The sequence below is a fragment of the Xenopus laevis genome, chromosome 1S, assembly GCF_017654675.1.
Source record: "Xenopus laevis strain J_2021 chromosome 1S, Xenopus_laevis_v10.1, whole genome shotgun sequence".
NCBI classification, from domain to species: Eukaryota; Metazoa; Chordata; class Amphibia; order Anura; family Pipidae; genus Xenopus; species Xenopus laevis.
In genome coordinates, this window is record NC_054372.1 from 130,237,602 (window position 1) to 130,258,025 (window position 20,424).

The 20,424-nt window shown below is 38.1% G+C and overlaps 1 protein-coding gene across 1 annotated transcript in view; it reads left to right on the top strand.

Annotated features, from left to right (window-relative positions):
* The window catches only part of LOC108704934 (capping protein, Arp2/3 and myosin-I linker protein 3-like), a 53,254-nt gene that overhangs the window by 17,328 nt on the left and 15,502 nt on the right, over nt 1-20,424 (top strand). Inside the window, 10 exon segments of the mRNA XM_041580186.1 lie at nt 2,688-2,765; nt 2,937-3,013; nt 4,510-4,614; nt 8,631-8,700; nt 14,717-14,798; nt 15,549-15,645; nt 16,308-16,362; nt 17,654-17,826; nt 19,112-19,180; nt 19,496-19,589. Of these exon segments, the coding sequence (XP_041436120.1) occupies nt 2,688-2,765; nt 2,937-3,013; nt 4,510-4,614; nt 8,631-8,700; nt 14,717-14,798; nt 15,549-15,645; nt 16,308-16,362; nt 17,654-17,826; nt 19,112-19,180; nt 19,496-19,589 (900 nt within the window).

Here is a 20,424-nt window from a genome sequence, read left to right on the forward strand (position 1 = left end):
GAAAGGCCATCTAGGCCCGGGGCTAGGGCGGCAGAATTTTAGGGGGGGCGGCATGCTGCCCAACCACACCCACATTGGTTCAGAAACACTGGGGATGCACTGGAGATAAAATAATTTTTTAAATTTCCCGTGCACCAATCCCCATTGCTCCTGTCCCCCTGGAGGGGACAGGGCGATGAACGGTAGTGGGCCTAGGGGCACCCACTATGTAAATCCGGCCCTGAGGATAGGGTCTGAAAAAAAGGTAAGTAATAGCAATAAAATTGTATAGAACATAGAACATATAATTGTTGGATGCTGACCCTTAGCAATTTTGTCTACTATGCCATTATCTGTTTACTCAACCCACAAAAAGTTATGATAAACCCACACCATGTGTGACAATGGATAAAGAAAAGCCACAAAGCATATTAACTTATAATAAAGTGATAATAACAATCAGTAAATAACTAACTTTCCCTGCCCCCACAGCCTACAACACCTTTTGTTGTGCTATAACCCTTTACTTATACCTTAAAAAGTGCATGAGATCATCTGCACTACTGCCCAGTTCTGAAAAATTGTGCCATATGCCTCTTGGTTCTTATACGCCCCCTTACATAGTATAAGCTGGCCCCATGCAACCTTTAGCAGCCCCCTCTGCAGTGCCGCGTTACCAATGGGATTGCTCGCCATTGTTGACATGTCACCCTGTCACTCAATTTTTAAAGGAAAACTAAAGCTTAACTAAAGAAGTAGGCTAGATATGTTGTACATTATGTTTTGGGCTTCTGTACAAGCCCAAGGCAACTACAGCCCTTTAGCAGGGAAGATCTGTGTCTCCAAAGATGCCCCAGTAGTTCCCTATCTTCTTTTCTGCTGATTCACTGCACATGCTCTGTGCTGCTGTCACTTACTGAGCTTAGGGACCCACTCACAATATAAGGTACACATAGAATATAAATGTCACAATATAAGGCTTATTAGTCATTAAAGGAACAGCTCAGTGTAAAAATAAAAACTGGTAAAATAGATAGGCTGTGCAAAATAAAAAATGTTCTAATATAGTTAGTTAGCCAAAAATGTAATGTATAAAGGCTGGAGTGACTGGATGTCTAACATAACAGAACAGAACACAACTTCCTGCTTTGCATCTCTCTTGGTTTCCACAGGTTACCAGGCAGCAACCAATCAGTGACTTCAGGGGGCCACATGGGTCATACCTGTTGGTTTTGAATCTGAGCTGAATGCTGAGTATCAATTAAGTTAATTATAGAAAATATGGCATTTTTAGCTGCATTCATTTTTATGGTTTACTTCTCCTTTAAGGGAGGCCAGAAAATGGAGGCAAATACTTACCAAGCTATTCCAAAAATCACAAATGATGAGATGTTGAAAAGTGCCATTCTTTAACATATTAAAAGTCAACCTAAAGGTGAACTACACCTTTAAGCTCACATTAAACTAGACAATACATTTGTTTCCATGCTGAGCATTTTATACAGTGATGGATCATTGCTAGTGGAGCAGCTGCAGATTGACCTACTAAAATAGTAGAAAAAAAATAAAAGAAAGTATGGCATCTCATAAAAAATCAAATATTGTATGTACAGTATGTTAAGAGACGGTTAAATAAAGAACAAATGACTCATACTCCACAAATAAGACAATAAAGGCTTTGTAGGAAAGCATTCAAGAGACATCAAAAATCTAATTTAGGATTAAGCCACTACTGAGAGATTAGTCATTGGCTGGTCACCTGTCCAGTTTGGGCCGATTCATGAAGCTCGAGTGAAGGATTCGAAGTAAAAAAACTTCGAATTTCGAAGTGTTTTTTGGGCTACTTCGACCATCGAATGGGCTACTTCGACCTTCGACTACGACTACGAATCGAACGATTCGAACTAAAAATCGTTCGACTATTCGACCATTCGATAGTCGAAGTACTGCCTCTTTAAAAAAAACTTTGACCCCCTACTTCGGCAGCTGAAAGCTACCGAAGTCAATGTTAGCCTATGGGGAAGGTCCCCATAGGCTTGCCTAAGTTTTTTTGATCGAAGGATATTCCTTAGATCGTTGTATTAAAATCCTTCGAATCGTTCGATTCGAAGGATTTAATCGTTCGATCGAAGGAATAATCCTTCGATCGTTCGATCGCAGCATTTGCGCTAAATCCTTCGACTTCGATATTCGAAGTCGAAGGATTTTAGTTCCTAGTCGAATATCGAGGGTTAATTAACCCTCGATATTCGACCCTTCATACATCTGCCCCTATGAGTGTCCCTAGAAGATGCCCAATGCATTGTGTCTTACATAGGGATGTCCATCCATGCTTCATCTAATCCTCATTATAAAATTACTTATCAACTGTCTGATTATCAGATGCTTTGCTTTTATTCATTGTATTGCTATATATTATTATTTAGGAATCTTCAGACTGGTTTTTACTGCACACTCTTATGATAACACTCTAAAAGGGAAAGGTTATAAAAGTCATTAATGGAGAACCATGTACTATAACCTGCAGAATATACATCATTCTCTTGCTCTAGTACTCACATTTCCATCTTACGATAGTGTCCTGCCTCTCTCTCTCTCTCTCTCTCTCTCTCTCTCTCTCTCTCTCTCTCTCTCTCTCTCTCAACACTTTGCTCCATCTGATTACTCCATGTAACACATTAACCTACTCCATAATTCTGTTGTTTCAGGCACTTTACACTTTTCTGTCGCATCCAAACTCTCTGGTTTATTTGGATCTTTCGGGAACAGACTGCGCTGTGGACACTGTAAGCAATCAAATATTAGAGTGGTTGCTTTTTGCAAACAGTGTAAGATAGCTGGGTGCGAGAGAAGCAGTAGTAATAAGTGAATATTTAAGAATCGTTACTAGTGAGCATTACAGGGAAACGGCGTTGAAAGTCTCAATCATAAAGCAGCTCTACTATTTATTTGTTTAGATTTTTGGAGCCCTTGCACTTGGATGCTGTTCCTGTCTCTCACACCTTGACCTCTCAAAGAACTCATTGTCTCACAGGTAAGTAAGACATGGTGTTAGTAGGTTCTTGTTGTGGGGTATAGCAGTGTTTTTGTTGAAACTGCTGGTTACGTGCAATTTGCACTAATTATTCTATAATGGAAAAGTAAAAATATATTTGTAGGTGTCTACTTACTGTTTTGCCATGAAGGTATACGGAGTCCTACTACAAACTGATTTGTGTCGATCACAGCTCATTCTGAGGGTTTGGTTGAGATTTAAACGAACAGTAACACCAAAAAATGTAAGTCTTTTAAAGTAATGAAAATATAATTTAATGTTGTGCTGCACTGGTAAAACTGGTGTGGTTGCTTCAGAAAGACTACAACAGTTGATATAAGATAGCTGCTCTGTAGCCATGGGGGCAGCCATTCAATGCTGGAAAAAGGGCACATGTTACACAGCACATAACAGATAAGCTCTGTAGTATACAATGGGGTTCTTCAGAACTTATCTATCTACATGTGTATCCTGTGCTTGAATGGCTGCCCCATGGCTACACAATAGACATGTTTATAGAACTATAGTTGTGTTTCTGAAGCAAACACCCCAGTTTTACCAGTTCAGGGCAACGGTACATTCTATTGTCATTCCTTTCAAACACTTTCATTTTTTGGTGTTACTGTTCCTTTGGGGTGAAGGTTTGATTGTTGCCTTGGATATATCTAAGCAACAGCAGAATGACTAGTACAACCAAATTTTATTAACCTCTCTCTGCTTTGTGGGCCTGGTAAAACAATAGAGCACAAAGTTGCCTTGCACCCCAGGCAAAAAAGCATTGTAGAGATAAAAAATTGTTTTTCTCAGCTGATCTCTGTGATATGATTTGGGATATAGTTTTATGATTTACATTTATTTAGGTAGGTTCAGATTAATTTTAAAATAATTGTAAAAATTGTTTTGGTGACTGTTAGTTTATTTGGTGGATACTTATGTTGTAGTTACTTAATAATCTTAATTATGTTTTCTGCGTGGGTATTTGGTTATCTGCTTCATAGTATTTTCCATCTTTCTACCCCCATTTGTTGTTTTATTGCAAGGCAGCATTATTTGTGGGCGTGGTGTAGTGAATTGACAAATTTGTTGCATATGGTCTTTACATGGATATATGGTAGAAAGTAGTCGGCACAACAATTTAAATCTTTGCGTGGTGCAGGTTCCTCCAATGCCCACTTCCCATTGGTGTATATAAAATTGCCAAAATGGAACAGCATTACTTCTCTTGTAAAGAATAAAAATGCCTTTATTGCAAAATTCTAGGGAATTACAGCAACGTTTCAGACCACGTTTGGCCCTTTATCAAGCTAAACGTAGCCATACCTGGATAATGCCACTTTGGGTAATGGTCTCTAATGGACAGTTGCGTAACCATATATTACTGGGCCTAACCTGCTACTAAACCCCCACCCAGCAGCCATTGGTTTGTATGGTCAGACACATGCTAGCTGGATGTAATTGGAATACTTGTTTAGTAATGTTATTTATCTTTCATTCAGGAGAACCCCAGAGACACTACCATCTGTGGAGAAGTTTTTCGGCAGCTCTCTGTCACTATCACATGTGTCTTTGAGTGGAACCAAAGTACCGCCAGAACTGCTGAGGTAAGAAACTGGCTTCAGCAAAAAGACTGCAAATCTTTAAAAGAGTTTCTTAGTAAATCTCTATGCATATATGTGTCTTTAGTATAAGTATATGTATATATAGCTTTATTTATAAAGTGCTTCAAGGATATGCATGCTTTCTATGTAACCAAAAGGATTCTGTAAGCTATCCTTTGCTTAACAGGCAGGCATTCTAAAGATTTTACCAGGGGATGAACAGGTTGCCCCTTAGGAGTAAGCAGGAGGACTCTGGCAGCAGAGTTTAAGATTAATTGTAGGAGACAGAGACTATCTATATATCCTTTACCTATAAACGAAGACAAAACAGTAGCTGTTATATGTAAATTGTTCAGTATTTATTTTATCAGCTGAAATAAGAAAAGCAGTGCTTTAATTATTGATTATGTAGACATTATGTTATCTAAAACAAGACAATCGAAGCATTTCATGGACATTCCAAGACAGCCTAATAAAATGCCTGTTAAAAACTAAAAAGCTACACTGGCACTTAAACAGATCCAAATCAAAATGTAAATACTCTATACCAAAGCATAGGAAAGAATCAAAATTGTGTGAAAGCTGAGGCTCTCTGGATTTCTAGTTTAATGGGACTTATTAGTTGTACCCTCTGGGAGCGGAAGCTTTCAAAATGATTAAGTCATGCAAATATTATCTGTAAGGTTTTGCCTGGGGGTTGGTGTACATAATTGGCCTCTCTTATTAATGACCCCTGGGGGAGTAAGCGCAAGAGTACAAAGGGGAGCAAGAGCTCATTTACTAAGCACTTGCACTCCTGGCACCCCAGGGTGTAACCCACTTGACACCCTAAACACTAACCTGATAAACAAATAATTTCATGTACAGTGCATGGAATTAAATGCATGGGGCTACAACACTAAGAGGAGCCAGACTGCATGACACTGAAACTGTGCATGGGGGCCTAGAATAAGTGTTTGTTTGTGCCATTAATATATGTAAGCTAATATTATAAGTGCAGTGAAGTCACTATATATACATTCATCACTTTCTTGCTTTTTAGTATTACTGGTAAGAGCATGCTTGGATTCCATCCCTTTAATTGCTGTACTGTCTGGCTAAACCAAGACATACTCCACAGATATCTATAGAAAATTATCATATATATGTCCATAGAGAATACCCCATCTAGAAAGTGCACCCTAGGCAAGCTATGTGCACCTGCAAGAGTGAATGTGAGCGTGGTGCGACAAAAAGCCCAACCAGTGATCCCCCTGGATTGCATGACATTAATATTATACATGGGGGTTATGAATAAGTGTTGTTAATGCCATTGAGATACTGTATATAGACTTATATTATGCTATGCATCAAGTGCTAGTAGTACTAGTAAGGGTACATTTGAATTCCATCCCTTTAAATGTTGTACTGCATAGCTAAAGCAAGACATGCTCTAAGGATACCTATAGAACATCCTCATATGTTGATATATAGCTGTCCATAGAGCATTCCCCTTCTAGAAGGTGCATCCAAGGCAAGCTGTACACGCATGTGAAAGTGATGGTGAGCGTGGTGTGACAAAAACCCCGTCCAGGGATCCCGTTGATCCTGATTTTGGGGTAGGCAGAGAGAAGAGTTATATGCGTAGCACCATCACCCCCCCCCCCAGCTCCCTCACCACATGCTTCTTCTGTCTTAGTTCCAGTACTGTGTTAAAGTATATTCCCTTGTAAATTAACAGAGTATTAAATAATCTATGGTCACAGACAAGATATATATATAATTGTTAGCTAAGGTTGCCACCAATTGTATCCATACCATTGTAGTTTGTTGATTTAAATGACCTATCTGCCATTCTAAGACAAATTGTGAGGAGGTATCTTCCTTTAGTTCAATATAAATGTTTATTGTGCCCTAGTACTATTAAACCATGATGAACTGGTATAGTATTTCAACCTATTATACTAAACCTGGTTTTATATTAGACTCACTTATGAATCCGCCAGCCAGTATTTTCCCAGCAGCTAACATCTACAGTATTTCTGAGAAGATGCTGGCACCACAGTACATCTTACTGGCCATAGGCCAAAATGCATCTAATAGCAATAAACCCAAGCTGGATGTTATAAGCATTGTTGTGATACTCATTCACCAACTTGCCCCCACCCTAAAACTGCACATATGTTGATGTAAGCGGAAGGAAAAAAAATTGTAATTTCAAATAGGATGTATTTCGATTTTGATTGCTGTATGTATGGATGTATTTATCTTATGAGTGCTGTATTTGCCTTCCAGTAACACCCCAATAAATGAATCTTTCTATAAAATTTGTCTTTGTCCCCTGTATCCCAAGTCTTGGATTCATATTTTATTCATTCAACTTTATGAATGGCATCTTTTCCTCCTCAGTAGATTTCTAGTGTGCAGCACTCATATTCTAAAATATGTTATTCCACCCAATGTAATTAATCCCTAACCTTCAAAGTTTTGCACATTCCCATTTTAAAAACACTTTTCAGACAAGCTTACCATTTGCCTTTATTACCATTGGATTAGCTCCAATAGTTTATTTTTAAACCTGCTTTCTATTATCTAAAACCGTTGTTTACAACACTTCCGTTTTCAGCTTATTGTTATATTAGATCACAAATTTTATTCCTGTTCCTGAAAGTAACAGGCTGAGCCTTTTCTAAATAGCCTTATTAGATAGCCTTATTCTTCTGCATCGTTCTTCACATCACTTCCAGTGTTAGCTCTATAGAGTAAAGCCCTTTACCTGTTATTTCATATGAGTTTTTATTGTTATCAGTGATTGATATATTAAATTTTCTGATCAAACAGCACTGCATAATATTAATATTATTTATATTTATAGATAGGGGGGAAAACCTATATTAAATAAATGAGGAGAAACCAGAACATAGATGATCCACTAGGTGGTGATATTGCTCTTTATTCAGATATAACGGAAGGCACCATTTCAGTTTGCCAAATGAAACATTAGATATATTCATACTGCAGCTCAGATTATAGTATTTTCTTTATTTGTAATATTTCTCTTCTTAGAACTCCTATGAGGAAAAGACTCACTTTAATGTCATCTTCATACATGCATCAATGCGAGGTGCCGCCAAACAGACCACTGTATAAATAGACCACTATCTGCTAAAACATCTTTTTCTGGCTGTTTAGTGCAGGAGATCAAAGAGAAAGTCGGGACATTTCAGTAACAATCCGCGACTGCGGGTTGAACTGTCAAAAGTGGGACTGCCCCGTGAAAAACGGGACAGTTGGGAGGTATGCAACTTCTGACTTAAAAGAGTAAGTAAGGGCAGGGGCACACAGATCAGATTATTGTCCACTCATCCACTCCTTTTTGTAGTTCCAGTGACATGCACAGTGTCATCCTGTGGATTTTAGCACGAAAATACAAACTCATCCGTACAAAATGCAGGTGGAAGAAAGGCGATCCGGTGCCATCCACCACTGCATTGCACAGGCCCACTGACAGACATGGTGACGCCCTGTGCAGACATACATTAAGTGGATATCTGTGTGGAAACGTGAAAGTTTTCATTTTTGTGCTGAAATCCACTCTGTAGTTCCAAACAGGTTGGTGCTGTGCCTGTCAATATGACTAAGCATAGAAGCAGATGTGACACCTGATCCGCTTGCCTCCATCTGCATTTTGACAAATTGTTCCGTGTGCCCTTGCCCTAAAGCTGGCCCCCCAGTCCGACCCTGGGATCACCACACCTTGAAGCTAGTAAAACAATTTTGGACATTAAAAAACCCTATAGCATTATTTTGCCAATGACATGGATTTATGCAGCTTAGTTACCATTAGGTACCCAGTTACCCAATACAAGTCCAATCCAATTACTGATTGCACTAATAAGCATTACCTGCTTTATCTATAGCAAATAATTCAGGTAGGAGCTTGTATTTGTTTATTTACCACATAAAACATGAATGTTTTTGCAGTCTTTTTAAATTGCTATGGCTCTGTGCCTCTCTCACCATCTCATTCTGTTTCTCAGGGCTCTGCTGCAAGGACTTTGTTCAAACACGCACATCCAGGACCTTCATCTAGACTTGAGCAGCTGTGAGGTGAGGAGGGAAATGTGAGCAGAGGTAGTGATGAGGTGGGGAGGGACAGGGGCTGAATTATATATTTCAGGCCAGAGAATTACATTCAGACCTTTTCCAATATACAATGTTTCAGTTTCCTTTTTCCTCATAGTGTGTGCTCACCTCAACAGATGCTACTTTTCTGATCACCATGGTATACTTCACACCTCATTCCACCTTGTACCTTGTAGTCTCCCTTATGATTCCTCTTTCTCTAAATGTACTGTGTGTGCAATTTCTTGGCATGTTGACCCCTTATCTGCATGTCAAAAACAAAAGATTGGGTAGTTGTGGCATCTGTGAAGGTTTATCTGAGAAGATTATCTGAGAAAAATGTGCACACACATGGGAGAGCTGAAGCTGAGGTCAGCCCAAATACGTGAAATAAGGCATCTCCAGGCTGACCTCAGCTTTAGCTTCACTGTGTGTGTGCAGATGCAGGCTGATCGGATTCAGATCAATTGAGCAGGAGCATTAAGCAGATCTGCTTCTCTCAGCCAACAAAAATATGCAGGCTGACAACAGCCAGAGCCTTCAGCCTGTGTGCCCAAAATTAAACATTTAAACATTAAACAAACCCTGTAGGATTGTTTTGCCTCCAATACGTATTAATAATATGTTTGTTTTGGTCTACAAAGTACTGTTTATGTATTATTACAAAAAAAAAGGAATTAATTTTACATGTTTTTTTTTAAATCATTTGATTAAAAACGAGTCTATTGGAGATGGCCTTCCTATAGTTCAGAAATTTCTGTTTAATGGGTATACCTGATTTATTTTATATTTTTCATATCCATTTGGACTCCATTTGCTCCATATGAACTTAAATGCAAATTCTATACATATTACCTCCACACTATGTTATGTTTTTGTCCAACTCGGCTTTCTACAGACCCTGCAGTCCACCCCCCTGACTGCGAGGTCTGCTTCCTGTAGTTACGCCACTAGTTGCTGGAGTCACTGAGCTTAGTAGCAAGAAAACTAATTAATCCTGAAGAGAGATTTTTACTATTATTATTTATACTTCCATACATAAAAAAAAATATTTAAAATGATTTAAAAATTAAGTCCAGTTGCAACCTCAAGACAGGGTGGGCGTTACTGATGCTTGGAGTAGATAAATGACTAGTGATCTAAAAAGATCTAGAAGAAATCTGTACACTGCCTAATACAACAATTGTAGTTGTTTTTTTAGATGTAAACTATCCTTCACCATAGGCCTTCCTGCCATATAAAGCCTTGTTTGCCCTGTCATTTCCAGGACATTGATTAAAATGGCTTATTTCCATCCTTGTGAAGTAGCTTCAGTCCTGTGCTATTCCATAAGTCATATAAGAAAAGCAACAGCTTTCATACTGAAGTTTGGTATTCTAGCACAAAGCGCAGAGTTGGTGGCAAATTGCATAGTGTGGAAAATGGTGTGGATTATCTCAACGGAAAAATCTGAAGGAGGTGGATTATTAAAGCACATAATAAGGCATTTGAAATTGATTTAGCCACTACTTGAGAATTTTATTCTTCAGGGAAAATGTTTATAACATAAATATATATACTAATATGATAAAAGGGGTAAAGCCCCATCATTGAGGCCCTTGTACTGTATTTCAACTCGGAAGCTTGTTTTTAATGTTAACTCTGTCTGCCTCCAGCGAACTCTTTTATTGTACAGCGAAGACACCTTCCTTCCTTTTCCACATTCTCTTGGCTACTCCATCCTAGGAAGCATTTCTGGAAGCTCTATTTTTTTTTTAGTTTTTAGGACAAAAAAAGAGTTGTGGTGAAGCTTTAGGGTCTCTTTGTTTGTAATTTAACCGGGAGCTCTGCAGCTGTTTTTGATCTATAACTCCCAGAATGCCTGGAGATGGATGCCTATAGTTGATACTAACTTGCTTTTCTGTACAGTCCCTTGTCCTAAAGAGGTAAATCAGCAGTGCATAATGAGTTTCTTTACTTTCTCACTTTATACAAACTGCTTTTCACTGTGGAGCCCAATGACAGTTGCCTCTGCTTGTACTTGAGCACCAAAGCACAGCAAGCCTCATTTTGTGCTGTCAGATGGGGATTTTTATGTGGCATATAACTAAAACAGCAAAAGGCAATAGTATTGTCATCATCTTAGCTATTTTCTATAATTTATCTATAAAGCATTTCTCATGGGAAGCAAACAATGGCAACAGCTCCAAGTCCAAAGGCACATCATGCAATTTACAAAATATAAATCATGAATGGTATCCCTAACTGATGAATGTGGCTTCCAAATGGCTCCCACTGTCACTCCCACTGTTGCAAGTTGAAATTTTGTAAACTGCTTGCTAGCACTGACATTTTAGTGTGGGTTCAAGAAATCGATTTTGTGACACACTGAGGGAAACTTAAGCGATAAGTGTTGCATCTGTGTTATGTCACTTTTCCCCAGGCATATCAGGTGGTGGCATAGATGCATACCAGTGCCAGATACCAGATTCTTTGTGCATTGCCTTCCGCAGTGCTAAGCAGGTTACAAGGGTTCCTTAGGCAGACCCTTTACACATGAAATTCACCCTTCTGCAAGTTTAGATCTGACACACCAGCTTAGTGTGTGCCAGTGCAGTTTACTGCACCACCTAAATATATTATCTGTCTCACACTGTGCATACAATCTCTGAAGCATCTCTTCTGTAGGATACAATATGGCAATTAGGGATATATATTTTTTAATACTTCTTCTCGCATACTTGCACAGCTGTTCTTTCCACTCCCAATCTCAGTATCTCATACATTTTATTCACGTAACCCCTTGTGTTTCCTGCAATGGATTCTTCCCCACCTTATTGTTTTAGTCTTCACTCCCTACATCTGTTTCACAGACTTGCCTTCCCTCACTTCTCTAAAAACTTCTCACATCTACCTTACCCATCTGTATTCTTTGGCTTTGGGAATTATGTTTATTGTTTTTACTTCCAGTTACCCTTTCCAGAATGTAGTCATGCATGCCATATGTTCAGAATGTCTGTATATCCTGTGTGTGGGAAATAACTGCCTACTCATTGCAGACTCAGTGCTCTTGCTATTTCTATGCAAACTGCATCTTTTATTAGCAGATTGATTTTATGGGAGAGATATATATGTGTGAAATGGTTGTTCCACTACCAGCAACCAATAGCAACAAATCACCAATTAGCATTTCCTTTTGCTTAAAAGCAAAAATCGGATAAATTGACACTTATTACTCGCCCTAGGGTAAAATTTTTGCTTGTTATTATACTAATCTATATATCATTAAAACAAATGCATTCCTTTTGTTTTACTTAGCAGCATATTCTTAACCTTTTATCACTATTACTTGCGTGCCATGTTGTGCCCCTCCACATGGTTTTTATACCACCCCCAGACACATTGATATTTTTTTCTTTGGTATGCCATAACCATTCCAATACGATCTAGCCTGTAAAAGCATTATTAGAACAGATCATCTTCCAACTTCATGTTGTAGAAACACCATTCTAATACATTGGAAACAAGGTCTGCAACTTATTCATCTCTTTCATATATCCACACAGCATTTTGTAATTATATTTACCTAAAATACATGCCTAAAAATGTCCCTTATCCTCCTGTTCTTGACAATTTTTACACTGCACACATATTTTTCCCCTTTTGCTTTCCTTGCCAGCTCCCTTGGTTCAATTCTGTCTCATTCCCTCCTCCAGTGCATTTCTTTTGGCAGTTCCAATGTAATGTTAAGATATTATCCACCTGCCTGTTCTGCAGTGGTATCACGACTGCTCTACACTCCAGTGGGTGTCAAATGTCTGCATTTAGCAATGACTGACAGCCAGTGAATGATGTTATGCAATGCATGACAGGGAAACTCATTACAGCCCACACAGCTCTACATCATTATAATGTGTGTGCACAAATTAAACATTGTTCTGTGTAACTTCTAGTTTGACTTTACATGGAAAAGATGCTGATTCCAGTTTGGGCACCGCATGCCTGTTAGCTAGCCTAATGCTGAATAGAATAAATTCCCATCTTATTTGTCTGACTACAACATAAACTCTTTTCTAGTAGGGATCCAATAAAAGCAATTTTTTGCGGTCATAATTCTGAGTGAAACAGCTGTGTGCTTGCCTAGAATTGAGAGCCCTTTAGCATAACATCAAAACAAGTGAAGTGGTCACACACAGGGACATCAAAAAACCTCTGGCATGCACTGTAGCCTTCCTAATGCCAGGTGGAAAAGCATTTTGACCTGCAAATGGGTTTTAGAGGCTAAATGAGGGCAGCAGCTGTTTAAACTATTTTCTAGCACACTTGTTAAAGGTCCCCTTTAAGGTGGTATCATATAGTTACTTATTAAAGCAAACCATCTTAAATTGCTACTTGAAAGAAAAAGTAACACTTACAAACAATATTGTTTATCCATTAAGATGATGTTGCAAAATTCACAGTTGTTTAGGTTTTCAGACCCTCATGTGATTACTGTGGGGTGGTTACTCCAAAAGAAATTGTTACAATGTTGCAGATGTTAGATACTTAAGTGAAGTTGCAGTTTGCTGTGTATAACACTTAACCAACAGGAAGTATAAAAACGATATTTAGCAGTGTGATAATGGGATGAAGCCTGGATGAAGATAAAAAAGCAATGGGTAAAATAAAATTCACTAAACACAGAAGGATCCGTTGTTGTCACCATAATCAGGATGATCTGATCTTCCGGTGTCTGTGCCAACAGTCAGATCACAATAGGGGCCTATTCAAACCCATCACACACAGATAGACCTGTATGATCCTTACATTATGGTACTTTCAAACCTGCCCAATCCCTGACAAATATTGATCAAACAGAATGTTCTTTTTGGCTCAATATACTGGCCTCTAAGCTGCCGTCTCAGTCTAGAGTGACCATGTTGGCAACCAGTATCAGGTGTGTGCCTGGTTAGAAATAATAGTCGGGACTTTTCTCAGCCCCCATTAAATTGCAGCCTAAAAAACAGGTTAAAATACTGTGACATTGCCCTTGTAAATTGCTGTGGGCAAATTAAATTGCGTAATCACAATAAAATCACATTAATATAGCAATTTCACACAATTGTATGATTTGATCAATCAACCCACGCCAATTTACATGGGCAATTACAAACAAAATCATGGGCAGCAAAATACTCTCTCTGTCATTGCCCTAAGACTGCCTTTGTGATCATGTTCTGATTTTAGAAGAAAGTCCATATTAAGGCTAGACTATCCACTTGTACCGCTCCGACTAGATTGTATCCTGATGAGACATGTTGAAAGCTACAGTTCAGCAACAGTTGGGGGCTATGAGCTGAACAACACGTGTGACATTGTCTGCAATTTGAATTAGCATTAATGCCTGCATTACCCTTTTCCTTCTAATTCCATTAATTTGACTGGTGCCTGAAGCCAACTAGTATAATCAACCATTCTTTGTATAGAAGGCTTCAGATTCTGTGACTCAACAGGAAGAGGGGAATGCAGAAAGCTTGGATTTTACGTTTAGTTTCATAGTTCTATTTTGTGTTGCAAATCACCATTGGTATTATGCAAATAAAGCTTTAGGGGTTTATTTATCAAAGAGTGAAGTTAATAGTGAAGTTCCGCCACTAGAGTGAAATTCCGCCACTTTCCATTCATTTCTATGGGATTTTTAAAGGCGTATTTATCAAAGGGTGAACTTTCACTTTCACCCATTGATAAATATGCCTTCCAAAATTGCATAGAAATGAATTATGAGCTGCGGAATTTCACTCTAGAGGCGGAACTTCACTCTTTGATAAATTACCCCAAAGTCTGTTCCCAGTCTTAAGATGAGGGAAAATAGTATATTTTATGTTCTCTCAATTCCTTATTTCTTTCCCTTCTTCTCCTCTCTTTGTGTGCATCCCTTTCTCCATGTACATGTTGTTTTACTTTCATTATTGGATTCCTACTATATTCCCTATTTTTTATTTTTTTGCTTCCAATTATTTGTCATCCCCAAACCTTTATGTAGTTGCGCTCTTTAGGTGTTCAGATATTACAAGAACAGTTTCCTCCAATCGCAAGCATTGGAAGTCTAAACATATCCGATAATGGTGAGAATATGTTTTTATCTCTATTGCAGCCATTTGGTGCATTTTCTCACTTTCTTTCACTCTTTATACTGTCTTTTAGAACATAATTTTCTTCTGATTTTCTAACTGTTACATCATTCTGTCTCCTATTTTGAATTCAGTATTTTTCATTCTTGCTCCCATTGCCTGTTGGGTCAACGCTATCACCCCCTGTCAGCATCTTTCTGTCTTCTCTCCCTTTATTTATATATATTATATTAGCAAAAGTATCAGGACATCCCTTTTATTATTGATATATTCCTACTTTAATGCAAAGCTTTAGAGGAGTTACCTTCCTGTTTTAGCAGGAAAATATTCAAAGAAAGGCCCATGCAGAATTGGTTTGCAGAGATGGGAGTGGATGAGGTTGACTGGCCTGTACACACAATTACCGCAACCTCTCTCAACACCTGTAGGATTTATTGGAACCACCAATGCGAGCCCGGTCTGATCTTCTAGCATCAGTGCCCAGCATTTTACAAATGGCTGGAAGCCAACCCATCAATGGAAAGCTTTCCAAAAAGAGTAGTGGGTAAAGAGTGTTTAGCAGAAAAGAAAAAGTCCAAATTCATATTAGTAGCCTTGGTTGTTTAATGCAATATTGGCAGACAGATGTCCACATACTTTTGGCTTTATTTTGTATCTACATATATCTGCAGTATATATGCTGTCTCCATTTGCAATTATTCATATTGTGACATCTCCTGCAGTGTCTTTTATTCTTTTTATTAGGACTGGATTCTCACTTACTGTCTCTTGTTCCTGCCCTTGGACGAAACAGACATCTCAAGCATCTCTCTTTAGGCAGAAACTTCTCAGTTAAATCACGGTAAGAATTGCCCATTTTGAGACAGAAGTCAGCAACCAAACTGACCACCCTCAGGGTTCACAAAATGGCTTATTATGAATAGATGTAATAAAAACATGAGCATTCGACTGATTAACAAAGCAGTACCCCTATATAAGCTCACCTACGAAATTAGGGGAACACCAACAAAATTCGATAAAATTTGGGGCTTGTGGAATGACATTGCCCCGACCCCTCTATAGTAGGTCATAGCCGAGTCCATCTCCTACTGTGACACCCCGCATGGTTTGCTATCCTTCGTATCCTCGAGGGTCCCAACCTAACCGTCAGATGTATAGTTCCCCTGAGTTTGATAGTGTCCATCTCAACTGCTCAATAACTGTATTGTGTTATGCTTGGTGATAGCATGTGCCATATTTTCTTCCTGCCTAAATTGTACAGTCTAGTCTGCGAGTGTACTTATTGTTGTACGTATGATTGTTGTATGTGTTTAAAAATGAGAAATAAAACTTACCTTTAAAAAAAAAAAACATGAGCATTACAACAAAAGATTCAATGATAAGTAAAGAAAGTAAAGGTTGTAGGTGGTGATGCATAGATTAAGTATCTAAGCAATGGGCAATAGGTTTTGGTAAATGAAAGACAAAGAAGATGTCAATTATCTGACCCCTATTTTATTTCAGAGTCTTGGAAGATATACTGCAGAGAATAGTGAATCTACTGCAAGATGAGGATTGTGTAAGTGGCAAATGAGCAATGCTCACATAACTCTAAGATTATACAGTAATATATAATAGCAGGCAAGGAGCTATAATAACTGAGAGCATTGTGCAGACAAGCCATGTGTGTATCAACATAGATTCTGTGAACATATCTCTCCACCTCCCATCATGGCAAATTTTAATGTGGCAATTCTGGTCTATTGAGTATTATCAGTCCTGAAATAGTAAATAGTTTCTACTGGGCACCATAGAAAGGTTATTTTAGGGCAGCTAAAACTTCACTCTGGGGCAAATTTACTTAGGTCCAAATTTTCGTTTGAGAAAACTTCACCATACTTCACCCAACCAGGCCAGACATTATTTTGCTATGACTATGTGTATTCATCAAAATGAACAAATGAACGCTGGTGTATTTTCAGTAGAGAAAATGTGTCACCTTGAAAGTTTGTTAGCGAATTTTCTTTAGCATTATTTTCTTCATTACCATACTTACACTTACGTCAATTTAAATATGTGGGCTACATACAAGTTTATTTATGATGTTGGTGAAATTGCTGGAAGTGGTCACTTATTATTAATAGTGATGGGCAAATGTATTTGCTCGTTTCGCCGTGGGCGAATAAATTCACGAATTTGCCATGAAAATCCACCGGCGTCGGGAAAAAATTTGACGCCGGCATCAAATTTTTTCCGACGCCGGAGCCCATTTATTCGCAAATTTTTCGCCAGTTTTGCGAATTTGCAATGACAAATGTGGCATGAGCTTCAAATGGTTAAAACGTGTAAATAACATATATTTAACAATTACAACTTTTAAACATAATCCCACATTAAAATTTGAAAAAGCACTATAGCGTTTTTATAGGACTTTTTTTAAAAAAAATACAGGATATTATGTCACTGACATAGTAATGTTAAGGATGTAGCTTCATCTCAACAATTCACCAGTTAGAACCAGGCAAAGTAGACTTTGGAGAAATAATAAATTTAATTAATTTGCATTTAGATCATTCGCCTGGACAAACATCACGAAAGTTCTCTAGCGCTGAGCTTTTTTGCTACAGAATTGTATTCTTCGATTTTTAGTATATTGACAAATTCGCTGCAAATTGTCAATTTGCTGAATTTTCACCAAAAATACACAATTCGCCCTTTAATAGATGTGCCCCTCAATAGCAAATAGAAGGCAACAGGGTATAGCCACTGAACCCGTCCATGTTGTTTATTCATTTAACAATGCCAAGTGGGAGAACTGTGATGATCATCAACAAGGAGTTTTACTTACTTCTATCCACCCTCTCTTTCAGTGCCTGCAGTCTCTTTCCCTCGCAGACTCTCGCTTGAAGTCTCGCACCTGCATTGTCCTGAATGCTCTTGGAAGCAATACATCTCTACAAGAGCTTGACATCAGTGGAAACGGAATGTCAGATATTGGAGCCAAAATGCTAGGCAAAACCCTGCAGATTAACACCACATTGCGGTAAACACACTATGCTCATAACAATCTGTAGTGTAAAATTCAAATGAAGACAGCACTAGCATGAATACAGGTATGGAATCTGGTATCTGGAAACTCATTATCCAGAAATCTCTGAATAACGGCAAGGCCATCTCCCATAGACTCCTATTTTAATCAATTATTTCACAATTTTATTAAAGTAAGCATTCCTTCTTAGCATACTTACGGTATATACATACATTTATGATATTAAGGGGGTTATTGATCAAAATCCTAAAAGTTCTCACTATTTCTGAAAACTACTCTGACCAAATCCACACAAACTTTTCCACCCTATTTATCAATAAATATTTCAGTAAATTTCTTGTGCGGGAAAAAACTCAATAAAATTGTGAAAAAACCCCCCAATCCAACGAATGTTTCGGATTTGCCCGAAAACTGTAACTTTTTTCGGCTTTGATATCCGAAAACACGAAATCTTCAGATTATTGAACGAAATCCAGTGCAGATCTGCCATTGACTTCTACACAAACTCGGCAGGTCAAAGTACTTTTTATTGCAATTTTTAATACCATCAGAGTTTAATAAATCATGAAAACGTTTTTTTTCCCCTTTGAAAAAATTGTGTTTTCCCTTTAAAAATTGGACCATAAGAGGATAGTGTATTCCTATGTATCTCAAACTTCCTGGGACAGTGCTCTGAAGGCCAATGCAAGAAGCCTGAATTGGGGGGACATGATTTTATATATATATATATATATATATATATATATATATATATATATATATATATATACAATAGCTTGTAGAGGGGATAGAGTAAAAGATTAGCTTCAATTTCATTCAACTTTTATCATAATTCATATACATTTGTAAATATTACAAATTTTGGGTCAGATTTTATTCAGAGAGTTTCTCGCTGTTTGTCACATAAAAACTCATGGACACATGGATGAGATTTAATTTGAGGATGAAAAACTTTCTCCAAATTCAGTTTGTGTTTTTGCCATAGGCTTCAATAGAGTTTTCACTTGATAAACAGTGAGATAAGTTTTTCTGATTTTCAAATTGAATCTTGTCCATGACTTTTCATGTAATAAACCTTTTACTCCCTGAATTGAATATGGCTCTATATTTCATTGTTGGATCAATGTGTATTTTAGGTTTAATGACCATCTTATTCTATAGTGGAGCAGAGTTCTGAAGCAAAGTTTAATTTGTTCCATGTGTCTGTCCTGTACCAATTAGAAGTATTTTTCTGCCTTTACGATCTGCCTTGTCAGTGTTCTCAATCTCCCATGTGCAGGTCAGTGCTTTGGGACAGAAATGCAGTTACTGCCTCTGGGTTTATGGATGTAGCTCGAGCTTTGGAGAAGTAAGTATAGAAAATGTATATTCCAAAAATGCACTTAGCCACACATATTCACTTTCCAACATTTCATTAATTTATAGCCACATATGCTAAATTCAATGTAATAGATATGAAACATAGATGACAGTCTTTGATTCCGATCCCGATAAAGTCCACAAACATATATATATATATATATATATATATATATATATATATATATATATATATATATATATATATACACATATATACTGCACTTTCTAATTTTTTAATTTATGTTCCTGGCTGCACTATAACAGCTTTGTGATTGGTGTTACTTTTCCTGCAACATCACAGGAATCGAACTTTGCGCTTTATGTCTTTTCCTGTTGGAGATATCTGCCAAGCCTATCAGAGACATCCGGACAGAGCTGAGAGTGCCTGGAAAAAGGTAGCAGTATTGCAACTGAGGGTTTGGGCAAATTCGAAAAGCAAAGGCTTCGCAGCCATCAGAACACTTCACCAGGCATAAATTCTCTAGGACAACGCTAATTCACTAATGTGCGAAGTTGCGTCCAGGGCGCCGAAAGCTGGTGAATTTTCGCTAGCGTTACTTCCCCAATCAAAGCGAAGAAGCGCTCGCGTTGCCTAATTTGCACACTGCAAAATGATAAAGTTACATGGACGTATATGTTGCAGCAAATACATTACACTACACAAGTCCAGGGAACCTTAATAAATCAAATATAGTTGTTATAATGCCCTACACATGAGTCTATGTTCCATTTGTTGGAGGGAGGAACCTGTTATCCAAAAAAAACATTTTTTACAGACCTTTGCAGGCCAGTGTTTTGTGGGACTTAGAAAAATGTTGCACTATAAATTGAGGAAGTCCTATGCACTCCATTGCACTTAGAGGTAACGTTCAGTAAAATGTGCATCTTAGTGAATTTGCAGAGTTACGTCCATTCGCCAGAGAAAATTCGCCTGGCGATAAAGTGCGAATGATCGCTAGCGTCTGTCTCTTTCGCTAGCGAAGTTACGCCTGCACCCGTTAGGAAATCTGCGAAGCGCCTGAATGACATCACACTGGCGAATTTCACTTCACCCTTTAGGGAATAGGTCTTCCTCCTGATTTGTCTGAAAATACATATTACAAGAACTATCCAGTAGGGCAAAATCATGTTCCTGCTGTCCAATGGGGAAACATCCTTCTCCCTTCTGTCTATGGGAGCTCCTTCACTTTTTCTCCTTTTTTCATGAACACTTGAGACTTGAACCCCCTC